At 41.2% G+C, this 22,866-nt stretch overlaps 1 protein-coding gene and 1 long non-coding RNA gene across 7 annotated transcripts in view; one reads left to right on the top strand and one right to left on the bottom strand.

Annotated features, from left to right (window-relative positions):
- The window catches only part of tesk2 (testis associated actin remodelling kinase 2), a 106,403-nt gene that overhangs the window by 45,128 nt on the left and 38,409 nt on the right, over window positions 1-22,866 (bottom strand). For all 6 annotated transcript variants that reach the window (XM_087990569.1, XM_087990568.1, XM_087990571.1 and 3 more), the window contains 2 exons: window positions 17,433-17,554; window positions 4,687-4,735 (listed from right to left, as the gene is read on the bottom strand). In XM_087990569.1, the coding sequence (XP_087846695.1) occupies window positions 4,687-4,735; window positions 17,433-17,554 (171 nt within the window). The remainder of the gene's footprint in view (window positions 1-4,686; window positions 4,736-17,432; window positions 17,555-22,866) is intronic.
- LOC148149129 (uncharacterized) overlaps window positions 18,140-22,866 on the top strand; it is a 41,496-nt gene continuing 36,769 nt past the window's right edge. The window contains exon 1 of the long non-coding RNA XR_015758143.1: window positions 18,140-18,286. This is a non-coding gene — a long non-coding RNA (uncharacterized LOC148149129). The remainder of the gene's footprint in view (window positions 18,287-22,866) is intronic.

The following is a 22,866-nucleotide window of genomic DNA, read 5'->3' as shown; positions in this document are numbered from 1 at the left end:
GGGTTTGACGGGTGCTGTGTCAACATCTTTGGCAAATTTCTGCAGTGCATCTTGTAGACAGTACACACTGCCTAGAACCAGATATAGGCTGTTCAGCCTCTTGAAACTATTGAGCTATTTAGTTACATCATGACTGATCTGTACCTAGCACCATTATGTGCTTTTGCTCCACATTTTTTGTTAACATAGAGAAAACCCATCCTTTCCTTTTGGTTAAACAGTCTGAGTGTACAATGAAAGCAAATCAGACTATTTCATGGCAGTCCATCATCTATAATGCCATCAGACAATGACAGTATCAAGATCAGAAAAGCATCATTAATAGGATAAAATACTTAAGTTAGGAATTTAAGAACAGTAACAGATCATTCATTTATTAAGATTAGGAACACTGAACCATATCTGACACGACAGTAGATTAAGAGCAATATGCACGAATAGTGACAGATGGTGATGTTACTAGACTTGTGATTCAGAGGTCTGAGCAATGCTCAACGACAAGAGTTCAAATCCCACCATTACAGCTGCGAGAACGTAAATTCAATTGTTAAATAAATCTAAAACAAAGTGAGCTAGCCCAAGCAATTGTGACTATGAAACCAGTTCGCTGGCTCATGACTGACATTTTAGGGAAAGAAACCTGTTCTTCTTACACTGTTTAGCTGACGTGAGAGTCCAGACCCACAGCAATACGAATGATTTTTCGCAACCTTCTGAAATGGCTTCGAAACCACTTAGGTAAAATCCAGAAAGAGTAAAACAGAATGGATCTCCTGGCATGGAAACAACAAAAAAACATATCCGGCTCAGATGTTCTTGCAGAGCTCTCCTTATTAACATCTGGGCACTTAGCCCCAGGTTTCTCAAGCATCAGCCTAATACACAATCATACCTTGCAGCCAATGTCTCAAACTATTCTAATCAGTAGAAGAGCAATTAGAATGGTGGCACAGTGGTATACATTCAGGAGGGAGTGATCCTCAGAGACTTTAACAAAGATGCTACGCCTCACAAATTCTCATGGGTCATGGCTTGACTTCATATATAGGTAACAAATTCTCCCCTTGATTACCACCTGCAATCTTGTATCATCATTTTAAACCTGGTTGTGGGGGGGCAGAGTTTTTAGAAACAATAATCCAGAACAAAATTAACAGTCACTTGGACAAATGTAGATTAATTAAGAACAGCCTGCACAGATCTGTTAAGAGACTATTAGCATTGATTCAACCAAACTAATGAGGTTTTGGATGAAATAGGGAATATAAAATGTTGATGACTGCCATATGGATTTCAAAAAGGTGCGAGTAGTTGCCAAATAATAGGTTTCAGCTTTACTGGCAAGCCTAACAATTAAAAGACACAGCATAGATAGCAGTTGGCCAAGTGACAAGTTACCAGACTTTCAGAGAACAATTATTTTTCAGTCTGGTGAAAGTTATACAGTGGAACTACCCAGGGCCACTGTTTTTCATGATTTAAAACCTGAGTGCACACGCAAAATTTCAAAATTGCAGAGGTCACAAAACTTACAAATGTTATGAACAGAGGGTATAATAATTAGAGTTATAAAGAGCATTGACAGGTTGCTGCAATACAGAGGTACATGGCAGATGAAATTTAACACACGCATGCATTGATGTATCTATCTAGAAAGAATGAAGAGAGACAATGACAAATTTTAACGGGGTTGCAAGAACAGAGACCTGGAGCATATATGCACAAATTATTGAAAAGCAAAAGTAGTTATGATGAACCTTTATCAAAGATTGGTCCAACGTCAAATGGAGTATTGCATCCAATTCGGGGCATCTCACTTTAGGAAGGATGTGAAGACTTTAAAGACAGCGCAGAAAAAAAAAAATCAGTTACATGGAGAAACTGGAGGGCTGGGATGTTCTCCTTAGGAGAGAAGCTTGAGAGAAGATTTGATAGAGACGTTCAAAATCATGAGGGCTCTAGATAGAGTAGACAAAGAGAAACAGTTTTCATTTGGTAGGAGGTCAAGAAGCAGAGGACATTGATTAAGGTGTTGACGAAACAACCAAGAACAGAGTGAGGAAAAATATTTTCACACTCAGGTGGTCAGATATGTACTGTCTGTGATAAAGTGAATTCAATTGTGATTTTATAAAAAGAATTGATACCCATTTGATGAGAACGTTTTGCATGGTTGCAGGGAGAAGGTGCAGAAAACAGAACAGATAAAACCGTTCTTAAAGAAAGCTAGCCAGAAGTTCATGGGTCAAGCAGCTTTCTGCACTGTGATAATTTTATAATTCTAAGAATCAGTACTTCACTTTTAAGCATCACTTAGAAAACGCAAGGAAGATACGGTATATAAATGCCGTAATCAACACAGGAGATTTGACAAGAGAGAGAAAAACAAGGATGAGAGAGAGTACCACATGCTGACCATTCACAAAATATTAAAACACATTAAAGAGCCTACAGAGGCAAGGAATGGTCCATGATTGTTCTCCAACAACCTCAGCTTGCTCACGATGTTGAGCAAAACTAGAAGCAATGGAATTATTCCTAGAATTTTCACTATTATTTTATCTGAAAATTTCAACTATCCATTCTTGTCCAAACGAATTGCAAATGCACTTCAAAACATGGCAGGGAAAATGACAGCTTATAGTTACAGAGAGGAATAGGCCATACAGCCTTTGATAACTTATTATGATCATGACAGATCATCCAACTCATTTAGGTGGAAGTGGGTACTGCAGATGCTGGAGATCAGAGTCAAGATTAGAGTGGTGCTGGAAAAGCACAACAGGTCAGGCAGCATCCAAGGAGCTGGAAAAATCGATGTTTCAGGCAAAAGTCCTTCATCGGGAATCAATTTCCTGCTCCTCAGATGATGCCTGACATGCTGTGCTTTTCCAGTACCACTCTAATCTTGACATCCAACTCAATTGCCTACTCCTGCTTACCCCGGATATCCTTTGATCTTGTTAGCCCTAGGTGTTATACCCAACTCCTCCTCGAAACCAAACCATGTTTGGATTTGAATGTTTTCTGTAGTAGCGAATTCCACAAGCTCACCACTCTCTAGGCAAATAAATTCTCATCCCTTTCCTAAATGTTTAGCTCACATCCTTAGATTGTGACTCCTGATTCTGGACTCCCGCTGCCAGTAGTGGCCTTCCTGCAACTGCTCTCTCCAGTCCTGTTTGAATTTTCCAGGTTTCCTGAGATCTTCCTCATTCTTTTAAACTTCAGCTAACTGATTCAACCTCTCCTCATACAATCGGTCTCACCAATCAGGATGAGAGTCTGATAAATCTTCGCTGCACTCCCTCTGTAACAAGAGCATCCTTTCTCACATAACAAGACTAAAACTGCGCACACTATATTCCAAGCGAGGGCTTACCAAAGCCCGAGTGCTATTACAGCAGGACATCTCTGCTCCAGTACTCAAACCTTCTCATATGGCCAACATATCATTTTCCTTCCTGACTGCTGCAACTGCATGCATACCTTCACCGACTGGGCTCCAAGGAGGCAGAGGTCAAATTGTACATTCCCTTCTCTCAACTTACACATTTAGATTATAAATCTGCCTTTCTGTTCTTGCCCCCATTGTGGATAACCTCACATTTATCCAGATTATACTGTATAGGGCCATGCCTTTAGCCACTCACTCAACTCATTTAAGTCACATTGAAGTATCCTCCTCACGGTTCACCCTCCCACTCAGCTTTGCCATCTGCAAATTTTGACAATATTACATTTCTTATCTAAATCACTGGTTTTATGAAAAGCTGATGATCCCTGCAGCACCCTACTCGTCACTGGCTGCCATTTGGAGAAAATTTTTATTCCAGGTTTTTTGCTTCCTGTATGCTAGCCAGTCTTCTATCCATTTCAATACCCTACCCCCAATCTCATATGCTTTAATTTTACAGGCTAATCTCTTATGTGGAACTCTGCCAAAAGTCTTCTGAAAGTCCATGTGAACCACATCCACTGGCTCCCCTTTATCCTCTCTACAATTCACATTTTCAAAGAATTCCAGTAAATTTGTAACTACGAATTCCCTTTTGCAAATTCATGGTGACTCTGTCCAATCCAGCCGTTGTTTTTCAAAGCAAAGCCAATACCTGGCAAAACTTCCTGTATAACAAAGCTGTAATTCAACATCCAAGATCCAAATGGCTGCGTAAACCATTTGCCAAATACTTGGATACAGTTTCATTCTCATGATTCAAACTCAGGCACTTTTCACACAATGATATCAAATATACTTGGACATCTTCATGCTGAGGAATAGAATATGGTCCATGTTGACAGCCAATATAAGCTCAAGTAATCATGAGAATAAGAAAGTTGAAGTTTCTTTTTCAATGGTACAGTGCTCAATCCCACACCAGGTACTCCCATTGCTAAAAAGTTTTTGATCAATCAAACTGGATAAAAATCACTAAAGGAGATGAATGAAACTGTTGCACTGTATAGCAATCCAACAGCTTCATGGTTAATTTTATTGCACCAGTCTTTTACTTTCATTTCAATGTAAATTTCAATTAAACTTTAATTCTCAAACGGCACTGGTGGGATATGACCATCATTCTCCAAGTTATTGTTGGAAAGCTCAGGATTATTAGACCTCTTTGACACTTTGATTACATTATGCGATGTAACTATGTAATAATATGATGAAACTCAGCTACCTACCTCAGTTAAGGCATGCAGTTGGCCTTCATGAACACAAACTCCCATAAACCTGTAAAGTAAAAATAAATCATTAACAACTTACCACATGCGAACTAAAACTAAAGAGAATTTACAAATTCTATTCAAAAAGTAATCATAAACCTTAAAGCAAGGGTAAACAATAACTTGTAACAATAAGGCACCTAAACCTACAAAAACCTCTTATGGTTTTAAAAAGCAGCATAATCTCTGCTGTTTAAAATTTGTTAATTATATACCTTTTTCCAGAACTGAACTCTATTATATTGTCACTGTGACAAAATTCAATAAAAAACCTAATAAATTCTGTAGGCATGGTGAACCAAAATTCTTCTAAACTAGCATATCATTTAACTCAATGTTACAAAAAATTAGTTCTTTAACAAACATTCTGAACATCAAATAAATGGGTGATCAGTAAACAAATGATTAGAAGAGAGGTCCACATTATCCTATAAAAATGTACTGTAGTGGAAACTGCACAGTGATACTAACTTACTGGTATAGCAAAGGCTACGGGTAATCTTGCACATTAATCAGATTGTTCTGGTCCTTTGAAGAAATAATTTTGAACAAACACAAATTACAGTTAAAACGAAACACTAACTCTGACATGCTAAACTGTAATTCGCCTGATTACATTCAGCAATAAATGCTCGGCATTTAAATCTTTGCATTCAAAAAGGTGAGATGCCATTCAACAATGCTCATGTTCAATAGGTAAAAGAAATTGTGAAGCCTTAATTACAACATTGAGCCAGAACACTTCAAATTAACATGGAACATTGGTATAAAAAAGGTCCAGTCACTGTTAATTACAAAACCTTCAAAAATATAAACAGGCAAGGAACAGAGATATGGACCAAGTGCAGGCAGATGAGATTAGTTTAGGACTGCATCATGGTCGGCACAGCCACAAGTTTCAGGCAGACCAAAGAGCGTCTTTCACTGAGTTGATCAACTTCCAGGCACAGTCACAAATATTTGTCCGGTGTACATCCTGGGGAACACGCCATAGAGCACAGAGACTCCTACATCACGGAGTTAGTCTGGGTGAGCTTCAACAAAAAACACCACCTCTTTCTCCAGACTTTCTTCGCAAAAGCACATTCCAGAAGGAGGTGTGATAGTCTCAACCCCTCCACAGCCACTTCAAGGGCAATCAGACTGCGCATACAATAAGAATCTCACAGATAGTGCCTTTCTCACCAACAGAAAAGTGGCGCCTTAGTACTGGTTAGAAAGTTCAGGAGAGGAGGCATTCTGCCAAACGACTTGGACAGTCTGCTCAGGGAATCATGTGACAGGATCCCTCTCTTTTTCTCCGCAGGATTATGAGACCGCTAGGTGCTGACCACTTCCTGATGGACTTGTGGTCAAAGTGATTTGGTTTGTAAATTTCTCCACAAGGGACAAGCCAGAACAAGTAGCTGACCTCACACAAGTGTTGCAGACTGGCACATTCCAAGATCCAGGTCTATATGTTGAGGACGCACTGAAGTTTGAGGCAGCTGCTGTCTGAGGTCTGCCCGCTGAAGCTAATGGGGGTCCATTTAGTTACTGGACTGTCCTGGTGCCTCAAATGCATGTAAATATTATCTTGTACAATTAAGAGATGCCTTTGGTTTGTTTGCTGGATAGAGTCAAACTCCAATGTTTGCTTGCTTCCTTGAAATGCTACTGTTCAGAACTGAACTGCATTTGTGAATATGTGCATAAGTTAAATAAGTGAATCAAACCAGCAAATAAGGATGCAGAACAGTACAGTTCCAAAAGAAATGGGTTTAGCCTGGATTAAAAATTGAATAGGTATAGATTAAACAGAACTAAAGTTAAGCACTAAATGAGATTCAGAATCACAAATCTAAATTTATTAAGGAATCTTCAGTCTAGCGTACCAATCATATATAACATCTAAGATGGAAATAATATGCAATACTGCCAGTCTTCCTGACATCACAAAATCTGAAAAAAGTACCGGCAGGAGCGGGAGAAATGTGTTTTTCATTAACTATAAAATAAGTAATGTTAAGCTCAGAAGACAGAATATAATTTTTTTTGCAAATATATTAGCAAACTTTTTTAACTTTACAAACATATTAAATTATCGAAAAATACAATAACAAATATCAGTATAATAAAAAGAAAAAACACACAAGTTACAAGACAACTACTGTCTACTAACTACTAACCTACCCTATAATACAAAACAAACCCTAACACTGTGCAAAGCAACACCAAAAAAAAAGCAAAAAAAAAACAAAAGAAAACAAAATACAGAACAGCTTATGCTTGGCACAAAGCTCCCAAACGAAGGAACGGGAGCATTGTATATAACTCAGGAGACCCTCTCCAGGGCCCATGGCTGGACAAATCTAACCATCCAGGTTAAACAAACACCCTAGTTAAGATAACTGACAAATCTATATCCAAATAACTGAAGTAGGGCTGCCATGTCCTTATAAAAATGGTCTGTTGTGTGGTGCACCATGTTTGTAAAAAAGTCCAAGGGAATGTGCTCCATAATTAATTTCTGCCATCCCAGCAAGCCCGGAGGGTTCTCAGACACCCAATTCATCAGAATATTCTTCTGTGCACAGTATGCAAGAATATTTAATACTTTTTTCCCATGCCCATCTAAAGATGGTAAATTCGATAGACCTAACAGGAGAGATATTGGGTCAACTTTGACTTCAGTCCTCAATACCCTCCCTATCGCTCTCGCCACAGCGCTCCAGTAAACACGGAGCCTGTGGCATGTCTAGAGGCAATGGGTAAGAGTACCTAGATTTATTTTACATTTGTGGCACACTGAAGATGCCCCTTTTCAAACTTCGTCAGACAGTCTGGTGCCAAATGAGCCCTGTGCAGAAGTTTTAACTGCGTAGTGTATGTCCTATTACAGATTGAGATCTTTTGAGTATTTTCCCATATGTTCACCCATGTTTCAGAAGAGATCTCCACTCCTAGCTCTTGCTCCCAGACCTCACATAACCGGTTAATACCCTGCCAGGCCTTGCCACCCAGCAGGTGATACAGGGCACTAAGCAAAAGGGTGCTTGTGGAACGTAGCAACAACCTCTCTGTAATCGGGCTTATAGGGCTTAGTGAGAAGCGTAGTCTTCTTCTGGATGAAATCCCTAACCTGAAAAAAAAACAGAAAAGATCTCTGCTGGGCAACCTGTATTTGAGGCTCAGTTGCTCAAAAGACATCATAACCTCCCCCTCAAATAAGTCACCCAAACTAGAAACTCCTCTCGCTGCGCATAGTTTGAATCCTGAGTCCATCATTCTTGGTCAGAACCCTGGCATGCCAACTATAGGCATAAGTGGCGAAGTCTTGGATAAACAACCCTCACTCTGATGCATCGCCCTCCATGCCTTGACTGTACTAATGACAATGGGGTTCCAGCAGTGGCCCATAACTGTCCTCATCTTATCCATGAGCAACAGGTTAACAAGAGGGCACTTTGCCTGGGACGCCTCAATATCCAGCCAAACGGAGTTTGGATCATTACCTACCTAATCACAGACAAAGGACAGCAAAGGAACTCAACTGATACCTCCTGAGGCTGGGAAATCAACTCCTCTCCCTCCTTGAGGCAACTGCAATTTAGAAAGTTTGATTAGGGGCCGCCCACAATGCCAGACAAAGGAACCAAACCACCCCACAAGCTTCTGCAGCGTTGACCTGGGAAACATTATAGGGAGCATACGCATGGAATAAAGCAAACGAGGAAGCACATTCATCTTAGTGAGAGAAATTGGAAGAGCCTCCAATCTCTAGAGATCTCGCCTAATATTGTCGAGCAAGTGAGCAAAGTTAGTCTGAAACAACAGATCAAACTTGGGGGTAATAAGAATGCCGAGGTATCAGAACCCTGCCTGTGACCACTTAAAAAGGAAAGTTAGGGCCACCTCCAACTTCTGGCACATCCTTAAAGTTCCCCAAAGGCATAGCCTCCGATTTTGCAAAGCTAATCTTATATCCTGAAATAGCCCCAAATGAATTGATACATTGTATCAAATGGGGTACAGAGGTCATTGGTTTTGATAAAAACAGAAGGACATCATCTGCATATAGAGGTTATGTGGGCGTTCTGACGAATGACCTCTGCCAGCGGTTCTATCACCAATGTAAACGACAACGGTGACAGGGGACAGCCTTGTCAACTACCCCTACCAATTCCCAGACCACCCCGTTGGTGATGATCGCAGCCAGAGGATGGCGATATAAAACCTCCACCCATCTAGCAAAGACTCGACCCAATCCAAACTGTTCTAAGATATAAAAAAGATACGGTCATTCCACCTGGTCAAATGCTTTCTCTGCATCTAAGGAAATCACCAACCCCTGAATCGACAAACTTAGACCATATTCAGCAACTTTCTAATATTATTAGAGGATCAACGGCCTCTTATAAAGCCTGTCCAGGATCTTGGACAGAATCTTAAAATCCGAATTTAATAGAGAGATGGGCTTGGATGAGGCACAATCCTCAGGAACCTTCCCCTTAAGGATTATGGAAATATTAGCTTCTCTCAAAGATGGTGGTAGGCATTCATGCATATACGAGTGATTGTACATCTCCAACATCAGCCCTGACAGAATCCCTATAAACTCCATATAAAACTCACATGGGATACCATCAGGGCCAGGCGCTTTCGCACTCTGAAGTTGCCTAGCTGCCTTCTGTATTTCCTGAACTGTCAAGGGGGCATTAAGGAGAGAGTCCTGTTCCAAGGTTACCCCTGGGAGGCCCAAGTTCTTAAAAAAGGTCTCCATTTCAGCCTTCCTGTCCTCGCAACCTTCAGACCGATACATTTCAGAGTAAAAGCTCCGAAAAGCCTCATTAATCATTTTAGCATCGTATGCAAGGATTCCGGCGCTGTCTCGGATTGCAGTATTGGATTGGGGAGCAGGCTTTTTCCTAGTCAGGTACACTAAATGCTTCCCTGCCTATCTCCATACTCAAACAGTCTTTGTCGAGCAAAAGCAACTTCTTTCTTTGCGTTTTGTGTCAGTATTGAATTCAAGGCAGCCTGAAGGGCCGTGATCCACTGTAGCTTAGTCAGCGAAGGCTATGCAAAATGTGCTGCCTCAATGGCTTTCAACTGCGTCTCAAGTAGACGCTGCTGTTCCTCCTTTTGTCGTTTCCGATTAGCCGAATAGGAAATAGATAATCCCCTAACAAAGGCCTTAGAAGTTTCCCATAGCATAGACGGACTACTAGGTCGTGCCTGAGTTGATAGTCAAGAATTCCTGAAACTCCTTCAAAAATTATTCCACAAATTTGGAATCCTTAAGGAGAAAAGGGTCCAAAATGCCAGTGCCGCAAACCTAGCCCTTCACTTTTGACCTTAACCTCCAAATATACTGCCGCGTGATCAGAGATAGCTATATTCCCAATTTTACAACCCATAATCAAATGCAGATGGGCCAAGGAAGCCAGAAAGAGGTCAATCCTCATGTGACGTTTATGTGGGTTTGAAAAAAAAGGTGAAGTCCTGCTGGTGGGGTGAAGACATCTCCAAATAGCCACAAGCCCCAACTCCTCGCATAAGTCAACCACCTGCTTGGCCTGCGAAAAAATAGTTGGGGGTTCACAAGGCATCCTGTCCACTGTCGGATCCAAAAGTCAATTAAAATTCCCCCCTACAATAATGTGCCGTGTTCCAAAAGCACTCAACTTAAAGAAAGCACTAATCAAAAAAATTTGAGGGGATGTGCCGGAAGACAGTAAACGTTTAAAATGCCATATTCCTCCCCATGTATCAGGGCTTTAAGTATTACAAAACGTCCCTGCTCATCTTTCATCTGCTCTAATAATGCGCACGGAAGATTTTTCTGGATAAGTACCGCCACTCCCCTACTTTTAGTAGTAAAGAATGAAAAGAATACCCGGTCATAACCCACCCCCCACCGTTGTAATTTCAGATGATCCCCATCATCAAGATGGGTTTCCTGCAACAAAGCGATATCAACTCTTTCCCTCCTAAGGCTAGAAAGCACTTTTTTTTTCCTTTTAACAGGCGAATGACTTCCCTTAATGTTCCAGGTGCACCATTTAATAAGACACTTAGCCATATCTCCTTTCAGAGACCCTTGAACCTCTCAGAGGGAAAACCCTGCTTACAAAGCGCCGAGCATAAGAAATAAAGACTCAGAGTCAAAGAACTATATATGTACAAAAACTACTCTATCATAACTATAAAACTATTACTACCAAAAAACTACAAAGAAAACCAACTATAAAAACTTGAATAGAAGACTCTTCCCCCTGCCCATAGGGGGCACTCACCTACCCACCCCCTCCTTCACAGCTCCTTCAAACCCAGAGTATGCCCCAGCCTTAGGTCAGAAAAAAAAACAAGGAAATGATCTTTAAATCAACAGAAAAAACAGTCAGGATGAGCACTCCACCCATCCCTGGCTTCATGTCACCCCTACTTGTGACTAAAAGAGAAACTGAACAAAAAAAAAGACAACAAAGAACATCCACAAAATTTCCCATCAGAAAATCCAGTTATTAAAAAAAAAGGAACTTATTCCAAGGTCTTTTCCCCCCTTTCCAAAAAGGAAAGTATTAGGGAGAAAGAAAGGAATAAAAAAAAGGAAGGGAAAACATGTGGAAAGATAGAAAAGAGAACAAACATTAACCGTATTCTTCAGGCCAATCCGTCTTTTTTAAAGTGTCTACAAAGTTGTTAGCTATATCTGAAAATGTGTTGCTGGAACAGCGCAGCAGGTCAGGCAGCATCCAGGGAACAGGAGAATCGACGTTTCGGGCATAAGCCCTTCTTCAGGAAGATTTCGAATTACAGCTGCTGAAAAATCCTGAAAAACATGATTTTTGACCCCTTGTACAGCAGTGCCTGCGGATCTTTTCCCAGGGATCTGGAAGCTTCTATGACTTTTTGCTTGCCCTTATATGAACGGAAGTGCACTAGAACCAAGCGGGGGTGCTGCACCGGCCTGACCGTTGCACTTTAACCTGATAAGCCCTTTCAATCTGAAGCCTGCTGGACTCTATGTGAAGGCCCAAAAGCTTCAGCATCCAGCTTTCAAAGAAGCTGACTGGTTGCTCACCTTCCTTACCTTCAGGGAGCCCGACAATTTGGAGATTTATCCTCAGACCTCGATTTTCAAGGTCGTCGATATGGTTTCGCAAGGCCCGCACCTCTCATTCCAGCATCTAGATCAGACTGGATGAGGACTTCACTGCAGTTTCCGAGGCATTAGTTTGACCCTCCACCTCCTGCAGCCTCTCCCCTGGATCTCCTGCTCATGCTTCTGCAGCATGGATGCAATAGGTTGGACTGGGCACAGATCTCCTCAATCACAGCCCCAACCTTCAAGGTAAGTCTCTCCATCGTTGCAGCCAATTCTTGAGAGTCTGTTGGGTCCCCGGGGGTTCAGGACAGGCTGCTGCTGCTGCTGTCTCTGGTGTGGTAGGTGCTGCAGGGGAATGTCCTCCCTGCTGCTGTTTGCTCACTCCTCTTCCCTTTGGCATCTTTCCCACTCCCAAATATTAACAAATATATGTGTTCTGTAAGGTTTTAAACTAATAATTCCAACACACAAGTTGGCCAGGGATGCAAAAAACACCATTATGCCTTGGCTGTTAGGCAGAGCTGTCTACAGCAGTTCTACAGAATTGCCGCCATCTTGCAGAGTCTGCAGAATATAATTATTAATATACAAGGTAGATCAGGTCCATCATACACAACAATCACATAGTTGCGCAAAATGCCACCTGCCATAGATAAAAGACACAGAACATAGAACAGTACAGCACTGTACAGGCCCTTCGGCCCCTGATGTTATGCCGACCTTTTATCCTACTCTAAGATCACTAACCTACATACCCTTCATTGTACTATGTTTCATGCACCTATCCAAGAGTCGCTTAAACATCCCTAATGTATCTGACTCTTCTACCACTGTTGGCAGTGCATTCCATGCACCCACCATTGTGTAAATAATTGACCTCTGACATCTCCCCTATACCTTCCTCCAATCACCTTAAAATTAGCCCCCTCATGATAGCCATTTCTGCCTTGGGGGAAAAAAAATGTCTGACTATTCACTTTATCTATGCCTCTCATTTTCTTGTACACTTCTATAAGATGCCTCTCATCCTTCTTTGCTCCAATGAGAAAAGCCCTAGCTCTCTCAACCTATCATAAGACATGCCCTCCAGTCCAGGCAGAATCTGGTAAATCTCGTCTGCACCCTCTCTAAAGCTTCCACATCCTTCCGATACAGAACCAAACACAATATCCCGAGTGTGGTCTAACCAGGGCTTTATACAACTACAGCATAACCTTGCAGCTCTTGGAACTCAATCCCCCGCTCATGAAAGCTTACAGCCCATACACCTTCTTCACAGCCCTATCAACAATTCAGAATCTCCCAGCTCTTCTTCAAAGATCTGATCAGTTGAATTTAAATACACAAATTTGAATCAATTAGGCATATCAATATATACTAATTGGAAGGATAAGTCATTCAACATCAAGCCTGCTCCATCATTCATCAAGATTACAGCTGGTCTGATTGTGATCTCAACTCCACTTTCCTGTCCACCACAGATACCCTTGGACTGCCTTTAGTTAAGAACGTATATGTGTCTCTGCATCCACTGCTCAAGGGAAAGATTACTCAATACACTCAACGCTTTTTAAAAAAGAAGTTTTACTAATATCAGGAGGCCCTTGACATGTAAACTGTGTTTTTAGTTACAGTCTCAGCACCATTAGTTTTGTCCCTTCTATGGTACCTTCTTATTTAAAGCAATATCAAATGGCGGAAAGTTAATAGAGCCCTACAAAAGCAGAAACCAGTCCAATAAAGTGTGCATAATTAATATTGCAACCAAATAGTTTAGTTTAGTTTAGTTAGCATAACCTGTCATTCAATAATAACTGAAACTCAGGCAGTCAAAATATGAAGCAAGCTTCTCAAGAGTTAAGAGAACAACAAAATGGTTCAAGTCCAATCTATGACAATTGCCAATTGGCCACGGTAAAGTCACATTACACTGTACAAAATACTGCATTTGGCCACAGTGGCTGAGTCAGTGCTTTCTTCCAGGCTAGTTCTGCCTGAATTACTGTAGTTTGGAAGAAATTCAGTACCTTCCAAGTAGGATGCTTTTTTCATAATATGTACATTGTCAATTTTTACAGTTTTCATTCTCACAATTTTGACACCTGCACCCTCATGCAAGTGCCCTTATTTTCAAATAGCTTTTCAACATGTAGTAATCCATACAAGTTAAGTGTCACAACTTCTGCAGTGCCCCTTCACATTTTGGTCTGCAACTATGCCCAGTTCAGGAGTCCTGCCATTAAGATGCAACTTCAGTTCCATTCCTGTTGTTGAGCTTCTCAGTTCATTACTGTCCAACGGGGTGCTTTTCCCAGAGGGAAGAATGCTCAGATTCTGTGATCCATTGTAATAGCATCGTGAAGGGTGCCACATAGTGGCTGTTACAGTACAGGTGACTGGGAAATCCTAGCCAAATATTAAGGCGAATTAATTCTCTAATTCCACAAGACTCACTTCACACTTTGAGCTGCTGGTTTTCTTGAGGGTGCTTGAGTATGGGAAGGCTGACATAGCAGTTCATTTATAACTATCAACAGGTAGAGCTGTGTCCAAGATTGTCAACACTGTTTGGAAGGTCAGGTTTCTGTCTGCCCACAAAGTTTCAAGCCCCTCCCTCCCCCTCCCAAAGACAGGTGATGCCAATTCCAAAGACTTCTGTATTGTATTATATAGAGTGGGTTCTTATCGTGCAGTAGTAGTGTTCCAAGCAGATCTGGCTTCAAGTCCTAACTGCTCCAGAGCAGTGCAATAAAATCCTTTAACAGTTTGATTAAAAATGCCTCATCAACAGGCTACAGCATTGACTATTATCATTTAGAAAAGCATGAATATGACATTGAAATAAAAAGACCAGCCAAGATCATAATGAATAGTATAACAGGCTCTCAGGGCTGAATGGCCTATTCCTGTTCCTAGTTTCTAAGTTTGTATGTACAGGCCTGCCCTGGACATACATTGACAGTTAACATCCAAAATTAGATTAGATTCCCTACAGTGTGGAAACAGGCCCTTCAGCCCAGCAAGTCCACACCGACCCTCTCAAGAGTAACCTATCCAGACCCATTTCCCTCTGACTGATGCATCTAACACTATGGTCAATTTACCATGGCCAATCCACCTGACCTGCACATCTTTGGATTGTGGGAGGAAACCAGAGCACCGAAGGAAACCCACGCAGACACAGGAGAATGTGCAAACTCCACACAGTCACCCAAGGCTGGAATCGAAACCAGGTCCCTAGTGCTGTGAGGCAGCAGTGCTAATCACTGAGCCACCGTGCCAATGAAAAAATGTTCTGTTTCAAATGTTCCAAAAAAATTCTACTTTAAAAAAAAATGACTGCAGCCACCAAAATAATAACTCAGACATGACACAAACTACATTCAACTGTATACAGCCAAAATAATGCCAAAATCTTCAGTTCAACCTATAAACAGCACAATGGCGCAAATAAGGTGCAATTCCTTTGATATAGCAAATGAAGTGCAACTAAAAAGATTCCAGGAATAAGTATCCATAAACCTTTTTCCGAAGTACTATATACATTGTCAATGAGAAGTTAGTATTCTGAATGTGGCAAAGGTGTGCTCCTAAAAGCCACAATAAAAGGACAGACAGAAATCTCTATGTCAAAAAGACTTGGCGGAGATATTCCATAGGTGTCCAGCAGTAAGGCACAAATAATCATTATTGAATGAAGATTTTTAGCCCCTACCATTCACATTGCAAATAGGTAAAAAGAAAAAGAGGGAGCACTGTTGGACCTAGTGATAGGAAATTTACCAGAACAGATGAGAGAAGTAAGCAAAGGACAACGTCTAGGAAATGGATACAAGTTAAAGATCGAGAAGAACAAAAAGACCAAAATAATTGGGAAATAAAATGATGAGTTGCAAAGTGGTAAAAACAAAACAAAATTTTATTCAGACAAATGTAGTTACAATGTTACAGTGGCAAAAAACTGTCAATTTAAATCTTCAACAGAAATCAATAAATCTTTCATTACTTAAGAACATCGAGGGAAACGGATCAAAAACAAGCAAATTGAGGCGGCACAAATCAGACATAACCAAAATGAACTTCAGAACAGGCTCAAGGTCTACTTCTCTTCTACTTGATCTTTCAAAAGACAAACGATTTGACACTTCACAACTTATGAATTACAATCAGCATACAGAGCAAAACTGCAATCTATTCTGAACTTAACAGCAGAGCAGAAAGAATCATTTCACATGCATCACTGGACACCTCACTACTCATCTCATCAGTCTGGCAGACATAGTTAATACTCCTTTTGAAGGTATGAGATATTGATTTCCTCAGATCTTCTCTTATTAAGTTATAGGACTAGTGGCAGAAACCTCAAGAAATTCAGAGTAACTGAACTAATTCAGACTTGTTCAGTTTTAGTTTTGAGGCACAATACTTAACAGTATAGTTTGTGATCAAATTTTTATCTTCTATTCTATATATGTTTGGCTTTATTTCTAAAACCACAGTACTGAAGAAACTGCATTTATGGAGATAGAAATAGTGCCAACATTTTGAATCCAATATGACTCCTCTTCAGAATTGGTTGCACAAGTTTACTCTGGATCATCATCCAATTCTATGCTAAGTAAATTATAATGTCAGAAACACAATGTGATCCACCATTAAGAATGCAACTGAGACTAGAGCATTTTTTAAAAATATTTTCTGAATTTATCACCTTTTTTCATTCATAACTTACACAACTGCTCTCAAACAGAAGGTCTCAGAAAACTAAGAAACAAATCTAAATAAATCCTGCCTCAATATTGAAATATCCCTTCAAGCAAGAGTTCCTCTCCAACATGGAAGAACTAATTAGAATGTCCAGTTATATCGAATCCCTACAATATGGATCGAGGCCATTTGGTCCATCAAATATACACTGACCCTCCGAAGAGCATCCCACAGAGACCCATCCCCCTACTCCATCCCTGTAATCCTGCATTTCCCTGGGCTAATCCACCTAGCCTCATCCTGAGACACTATGAGCAATTTAGCATTGCCAGTCCACCTAAACTGCGCATCTTTGGACTGTGGGAGGAAACTAGAACACCCAAAGGAAACCCAGGACAGAATGTGATCACGAGAACAAAGACAACAGCACTGGTAGCCACACAGAAACATATGTACATGTACAAAGATGCACAATGTTGGAATTCAGAATGCTACAAGGGTTCTCATCTCTGTCTAAATAGCTAAGAAAGGAGAGAAAAATTGAGAATGGCTGACAGCAGTAATTTCATTTTCATACTCAATTTCTAACATCAAAATAAAAACCCAGACATTCAGTTAAAGGATTAAACAGATTAATGCAACAAGATAATATTCAATACTCTATAAAACGTTTATTCAAACCAAATTCATGAGCGTAGCTAATATTTTTGACATGTAAGCCACTTGCAAGCTTTCACGACAATACCTAAATGTGCTTCCATCAGCGAAAGAAGAAACTTGGGAATATTAAAATCAAAGTAATTGAATGTCTAATTAGCAACACAGGGTAAGCACAGAACAGTCTAAACATTTTCAAAAGTGAATTTCCTTCAAGACTAAATGGTTTCACCAATTACTGTTCAAATACCTGAGAATGTTGGGATGAGAAAGACGATTCATTAATTGTACTTCCCGCAACATATTTGCTCTGTTGCTGGTCTGTTTGTTCATCTTAAGTGCCATTATTTGGCCTGATGTTCTGTGCCGCACCTGTAAAATTTAAAAATAAAACTGCTGTTGTACGCATTACAACATAAAACCATAACTACATAATCTATAAAGAATCAAGACAAATAGAAAGAACAGAAAATGTTTGAGCTTCAACTTCAAGGATACACTGCAAACTATACCCACACATAGCAGACATCAGTTTTGAAAGTAATAGAGGAAAAAGAAAATCAGACTATGTAAAATATAGAGAAGTGCAGAATGGGATGACAGGCAAAAAAAGACAATAAAACAATACAGAATTTAACAAAGTGCCACACAAGAGGTTTTTCACAAGATTAGGGCTTATGGTATTGCGAGTAGTATGTAAACTTGGATTGAGGCTTAGTTCATGGGCTGAAACAAAAAAGTAGCAATAAATGGGTCACTTTTGGAAAGGGTGGGTGTAAATTAGATGCAGTGTGGTAAGAATCAGTGCTTAAGTCTTAGCTATATACAATCTGTATCAGTGGTTTAGATGAGCACGCCAACTGTGGAGGATTCAAAGAAGCTTAAGAGAATATAGGTCAGTTAAGTAATTGGCTAAGATGACAGCAGGTGAAATGTAACGTGGGGAAGTATGAAATTATCCATTTTGGTTGCAAGAATGGAAAAACAGGTTTTTTTTTTGCTGAAGCTAAGACCCCAATGGAAGTTATTCAGAAGAATTTGGAGATCCTTGCAGAGTGAAACATAGAACATCATGCACAGCAATCAGTTAAGAAAGCCAAAAAGGTAAGCAGTCAACAGCGTGGTGCTGGAAAAGCACAGGTTTCGGGCATAAGCCCTTCATCAGGAATTCTCCTGATGCTGCCTGAGCTGCTATGCTTTTCCAGCACCACACACAACTCTGAACTCCAGCATGTGCAGTCCTCACTTTCTCCAAAAAGATATGTTGCCCTTTATTGCAAGGGATTGGAATATAGGAACAAGGAAGTTTTGCTGTGACAGGACCACACTTCATCTAGTATTTCCACTGCATGGGTGTGCCACTAGTAAGGTTAGCATTTGTTACCCACCCTAATTCCCCATAACGTGGCACTGGTGAACCACATTCCTGAAATCCTGCAGTTCATCTGGTATCAGGACACTCAGTACTATTAGAAAGGGAGATCCAGGATTTTGACCTGGTGGCAATGCAAGAACAGCCATATATTCCAGAGTGTGCACATCAGGATGGTTTTCAGCTTAGAGCGGAGCTCGCAGCTGGCTGCACTTCCATGCTTCTGCAGCCCTTAGCCTTCAGGTCAAAAGATCACATGGGTTTGGAAGACAATTGAAGGATTCTAGATCAAATTCAGCTATGCATCTTCTGTATCGTACACAAGATGTCACTGAGCATTGGCGGAGACTGAGGTTTTGATCAAGCAGGCTGCTTTGCTCCGAATGATGTCAAGCTCTGTGTTATCAGAGATGCACTCCATCCAGACTTCCCATCACACTGTCCATTTGCAACCTTGTAGACAGTAGACAAGTTTTGAGGAGTATCAATGGGAGTCAATTGCCACAGAATTCCAAGCTGCTGACCTGCTCTTATTACTTATATAGCTTTCATTTCTGGTAACTGCCAGGACAATGAATAATGCAATGCTACTGCAAATCAAGGGAAATGGTTAGATTTTCTTGTTGGAGATGGTCATTGCCAAGCACTCAAATGATGCAAATGTCACTTGCCATTTGTTAGCCCAACCCTCGATGTTATCCAGGTCTTATTGTGCATGGACACAGATTGGTTCAGTATCTGAATAACTGTGAAAGGCACTGAATTCTACGTGAATATTTCTAAGTCTAACCCTATGATGGAGAGAAAGTTATTGAAGTAGTTGTAGAAGAGTGGTTAAATCCAGGATGCTTCACATCTGGTGGTGAAATCCTGATATTTCTGAAGATTCAGTGCTAGGACCACAGATATTCTTAGTATATGGGAGACCCAATTTCAAAGCTTACAAACTACTTGAAATGTGGAAGCATCTCAAATAGTACGGTAATCAACTTAAACAGAACATAGACTAGGGAGCAGAGCATACACATAGCAGATGACATGTTTAGTAAGTTTGCAGATGACACCAAAATTGGGTTCAGTTTCCTTGAAAGTGACATCACAGGTAGACAGGGTGGCGAAGGCAGCACTTGGCATGCATCCCTCCATCAGTCAGAGCACGGAGCATAGAAGTTGGGATGTCATGTTACAGCTGTACAAGACATTAGTAAGGCTACTTTTGGAGTTCTGAAGTACTGTACATCAATGTGGTCACCTTGATATAGGAAAGATGATGTTATTAAACTGGAAAGGGTTCACACAAGATTTACAAAGATGTTGCCAGAACTGAAGGGTTTGAGGTTCAAGGATAAGTGAGGATTTTTTTTCACGAGACCATAGGAGACTGAGGGGTCACCTCACAGAAGTTTTAAAAAAAAATTGTGACAGGCACAGGTAAGTAAACAGTCAATGTCTTTTGCTTAGGCAAAGGAGTCCAAAACCAGATGGCAAAGGTTTAAGATGAGAGGGGAAAGATTGAAAAGTTGTCGCCGTGAGGGACAAGAGAGGGTGGTTCATATTATGGAATGAGTGCCAGAGGAAGTGGTAGATGTTGGTACTATTACAACATTTAAAAGACTTTTGGACAGGTGCATGGATAGGAAAAGGTTGAGAGAGATATAGGTCAACAAGTGAGTCTAGGTCAGTTTAGGAAACCTGTTTGACAAGGTGGGGCAAAAGGGCCTTTTTCCGTGCTCTACGACTCTACATTACTGTGGGTCTGGAGTCATATGTAGGCCACACCAGGTAAGGATGTCAGTTTCCTTCCCTAAGTGACATTAAATAGACCAGATAGGTTTCCCTGACAATTGATTCATGGTCATCATGAGACTCTTAATTCCAGAATTTTATACTCTACCATCTGGCATGGCAAGTTTCAAACTCAGGTCCCCAGATTATCATCTGGATTTCTGGATTATCAGTGTTGAAAAGTGTGTCACTGGAAAAGAACAGCAGGTCAGGCAGCATCGGAGGAGCAGGAGAATCGACATTTGGGGCAGAAGCCCCTCATCAGGAATGGGTGTGTGCATGCGTGTGGCTAAGAGACAAATAGGAGGGAGAGGGTGGGATAAGGGGGAAAGTAACTGGGAAGAAGATAGGTAAATGCAGGTAGGGGGTGTTGGCAATAGGTTGCAGAAGAGGGTGGAGCAGATAGTTTGGAAGGAAGATGGACAGGTAGGGCAGTTGAAGAGGGCGGTGCAGAGTTGGAGGGTTGGATCTGGGATGAGGTGGGGGGAGAGGAAATTGATGTTGATGCCGTGTGGTTGGAGAGTCCCAAGCCGGAAGATGAGGCATTCTTCCTCCGAGGGGCTCAGATTTGGTGGTGGAGGCAGCCCAGGACTTGCATGTCCTTGGCGGAGAGAGAGGGGGAGTTGAAGTGGTCAGCCAGAGAGCAATGGGGTTGCTTGTGTGTGTGTGTCCCAGAGATGTTCTCTGAAATGTTCCACAAGTTGGCATTCTGTCTCCCCAATTTAGAGACGAATGCAGTAGATGAGGTGTTTGGATGTGCAGGAAAATCTCTGCCTGATAAGGAAGGATCCTTTGGGGCTTTGGATGGCGATGAGGGCGGGGGCGGGTTTTATACCTTTTGTGGTGAGTATGGAGGATGGGTTGATGGGGGGGAAAATGGACCTAACAAGGGAAACATGAGGGAATGATTTCTGCAGAATGCTAATGGGGTGAAGGGGGAACTCTCTCTCCCTGGTGTTGGGGTCTGATTGTATGTGGCAGAAATGATGGAGGGTGATGCGTTGTATCTGGAGATTGGTGGGGTGGAAGGTGGGGACCAGGAGGGTTCTATCCTTGTTGCAGTTGAAGTGGTGGGATTCAAGAGTGGAGGTGCGGGAAGTAGAGGAAATGTGCTGGAGGACTTAGCTAACCACATGGGAGGGGCAATTGTGACCCTTGATAGGAGGCCATGGATTATCAGTCCAGGAAACCATTACCTCCCAATTGTTGCCTTTATGTTGCAAGACTGTTTGAATCAATTGTATTTATTAGCATGATGGCAATGCCACACAATACGATAGATATTCTCAGTGTGAAAGTGGGACTTCCACTCCAAAGGATTGTACAGTGGACACTCTGGCAAACACCATCATGATTAAATAAACATCTAAGACAAAACAGAGAAGGACAAAGTCAATTATGTTTTATTTTTTGTGTCTATCTGTCTTCTTACCACTTGCCACAGGCCCAGTCTGGCAGCAATATGCTTCAGGACTCTGCTAGCTCAGTCAGCTACCTATCATATTGTATGGCACTACCATCATGCCAACTTGATACAATTGATTCGAAGAGTCTTGCAACACAAAGGCTTCAGTTGGGTGGTGATGGCTTCCTGGTGATGGCTTCTATTTCAAGAATCACAATACTGTTGAGCCACACTTGATTATGGACAGTTAAACCCCACAGTGTCCAATCTGTGCCCTTGTTACACTCAGTGCTTCTTCCAAAATGTAAATCACTGTGGATGGAAATTTGTTAATCAACAAATGATAGGCAACAAATGGGCATCAAGTGGTTTTCTTGGTTACGCACGAGATGCCACGAAGCTTCATGGATTAACATCAATATTGAGGACTTCCAAAGCACTCCTCCGAACAGCATAAGCCTGTGCTTCTCTAAGAACTGTGATAGCTTTTCAGCCCATGGGCCTACCCAACATTCTAGATCATTCTGATCCTCTTCTCAGTCCAAAAAATGGTATCATCTCTATATCCTTATGATGTCATTAGTACCCAGAAATTAATTTGTCTTGAACCTGTTCAATGATTGAACTTCCATTGCTTACTCGTGTAGAGAATTACAAAGACTCACCACCCTCTGATGAAAAAAAATTCCTCACCATCTCAGATTTAAAGAGTCTGCCCCTTACTCTGAGGGTATGTCCCCAGTTCTAGAGTCACCAGCCAGGGTAAGCATCCTATCTACATTCACCTTGTCATGTCGGATTTCAGAATTTTGTAAGTTTCAATGAGATCACCTCTTATTCTTTGGAAGTGTAAATAATGCGGTCTCCATTTGCCAAAGCAGAAGGTAAATAAAAATGTCAAGATGACAAGTCTAAAGTTACATTCTCTAAGTGCATGGAGCAATAAGGTAGATGAATTAACAGTGCAAATAGTTGTAACAGGTACAATAGGAATACATGACTGCAGGGTGACCAAGGCTGGAGACTTAACATCCAAGGAAACTCAACCTTGAGGGAAGACAAGCAAAAGAGGCGGCGATGGGGTGGGGCCTCTAATTGGCTCAATACCTAGTTGGTTCAACA

Source organism: Chiloscyllium plagiosum, unplaced genomic scaffold (assembly GCF_037043375.1).
Source record: "Chiloscyllium plagiosum isolate Xiang-an unplaced genomic scaffold, Cpla_swu_hap1 HiC_scaffold_9, whole genome shotgun sequence".
Lineage (NCBI taxonomy): Eukaryota > Metazoa > Chordata > Chondrichthyes > Orectolobiformes > Hemiscylliidae > Chiloscyllium > Chiloscyllium plagiosum.
This window is presented reverse-complemented; position numbering and strand designations above follow the sequence as displayed.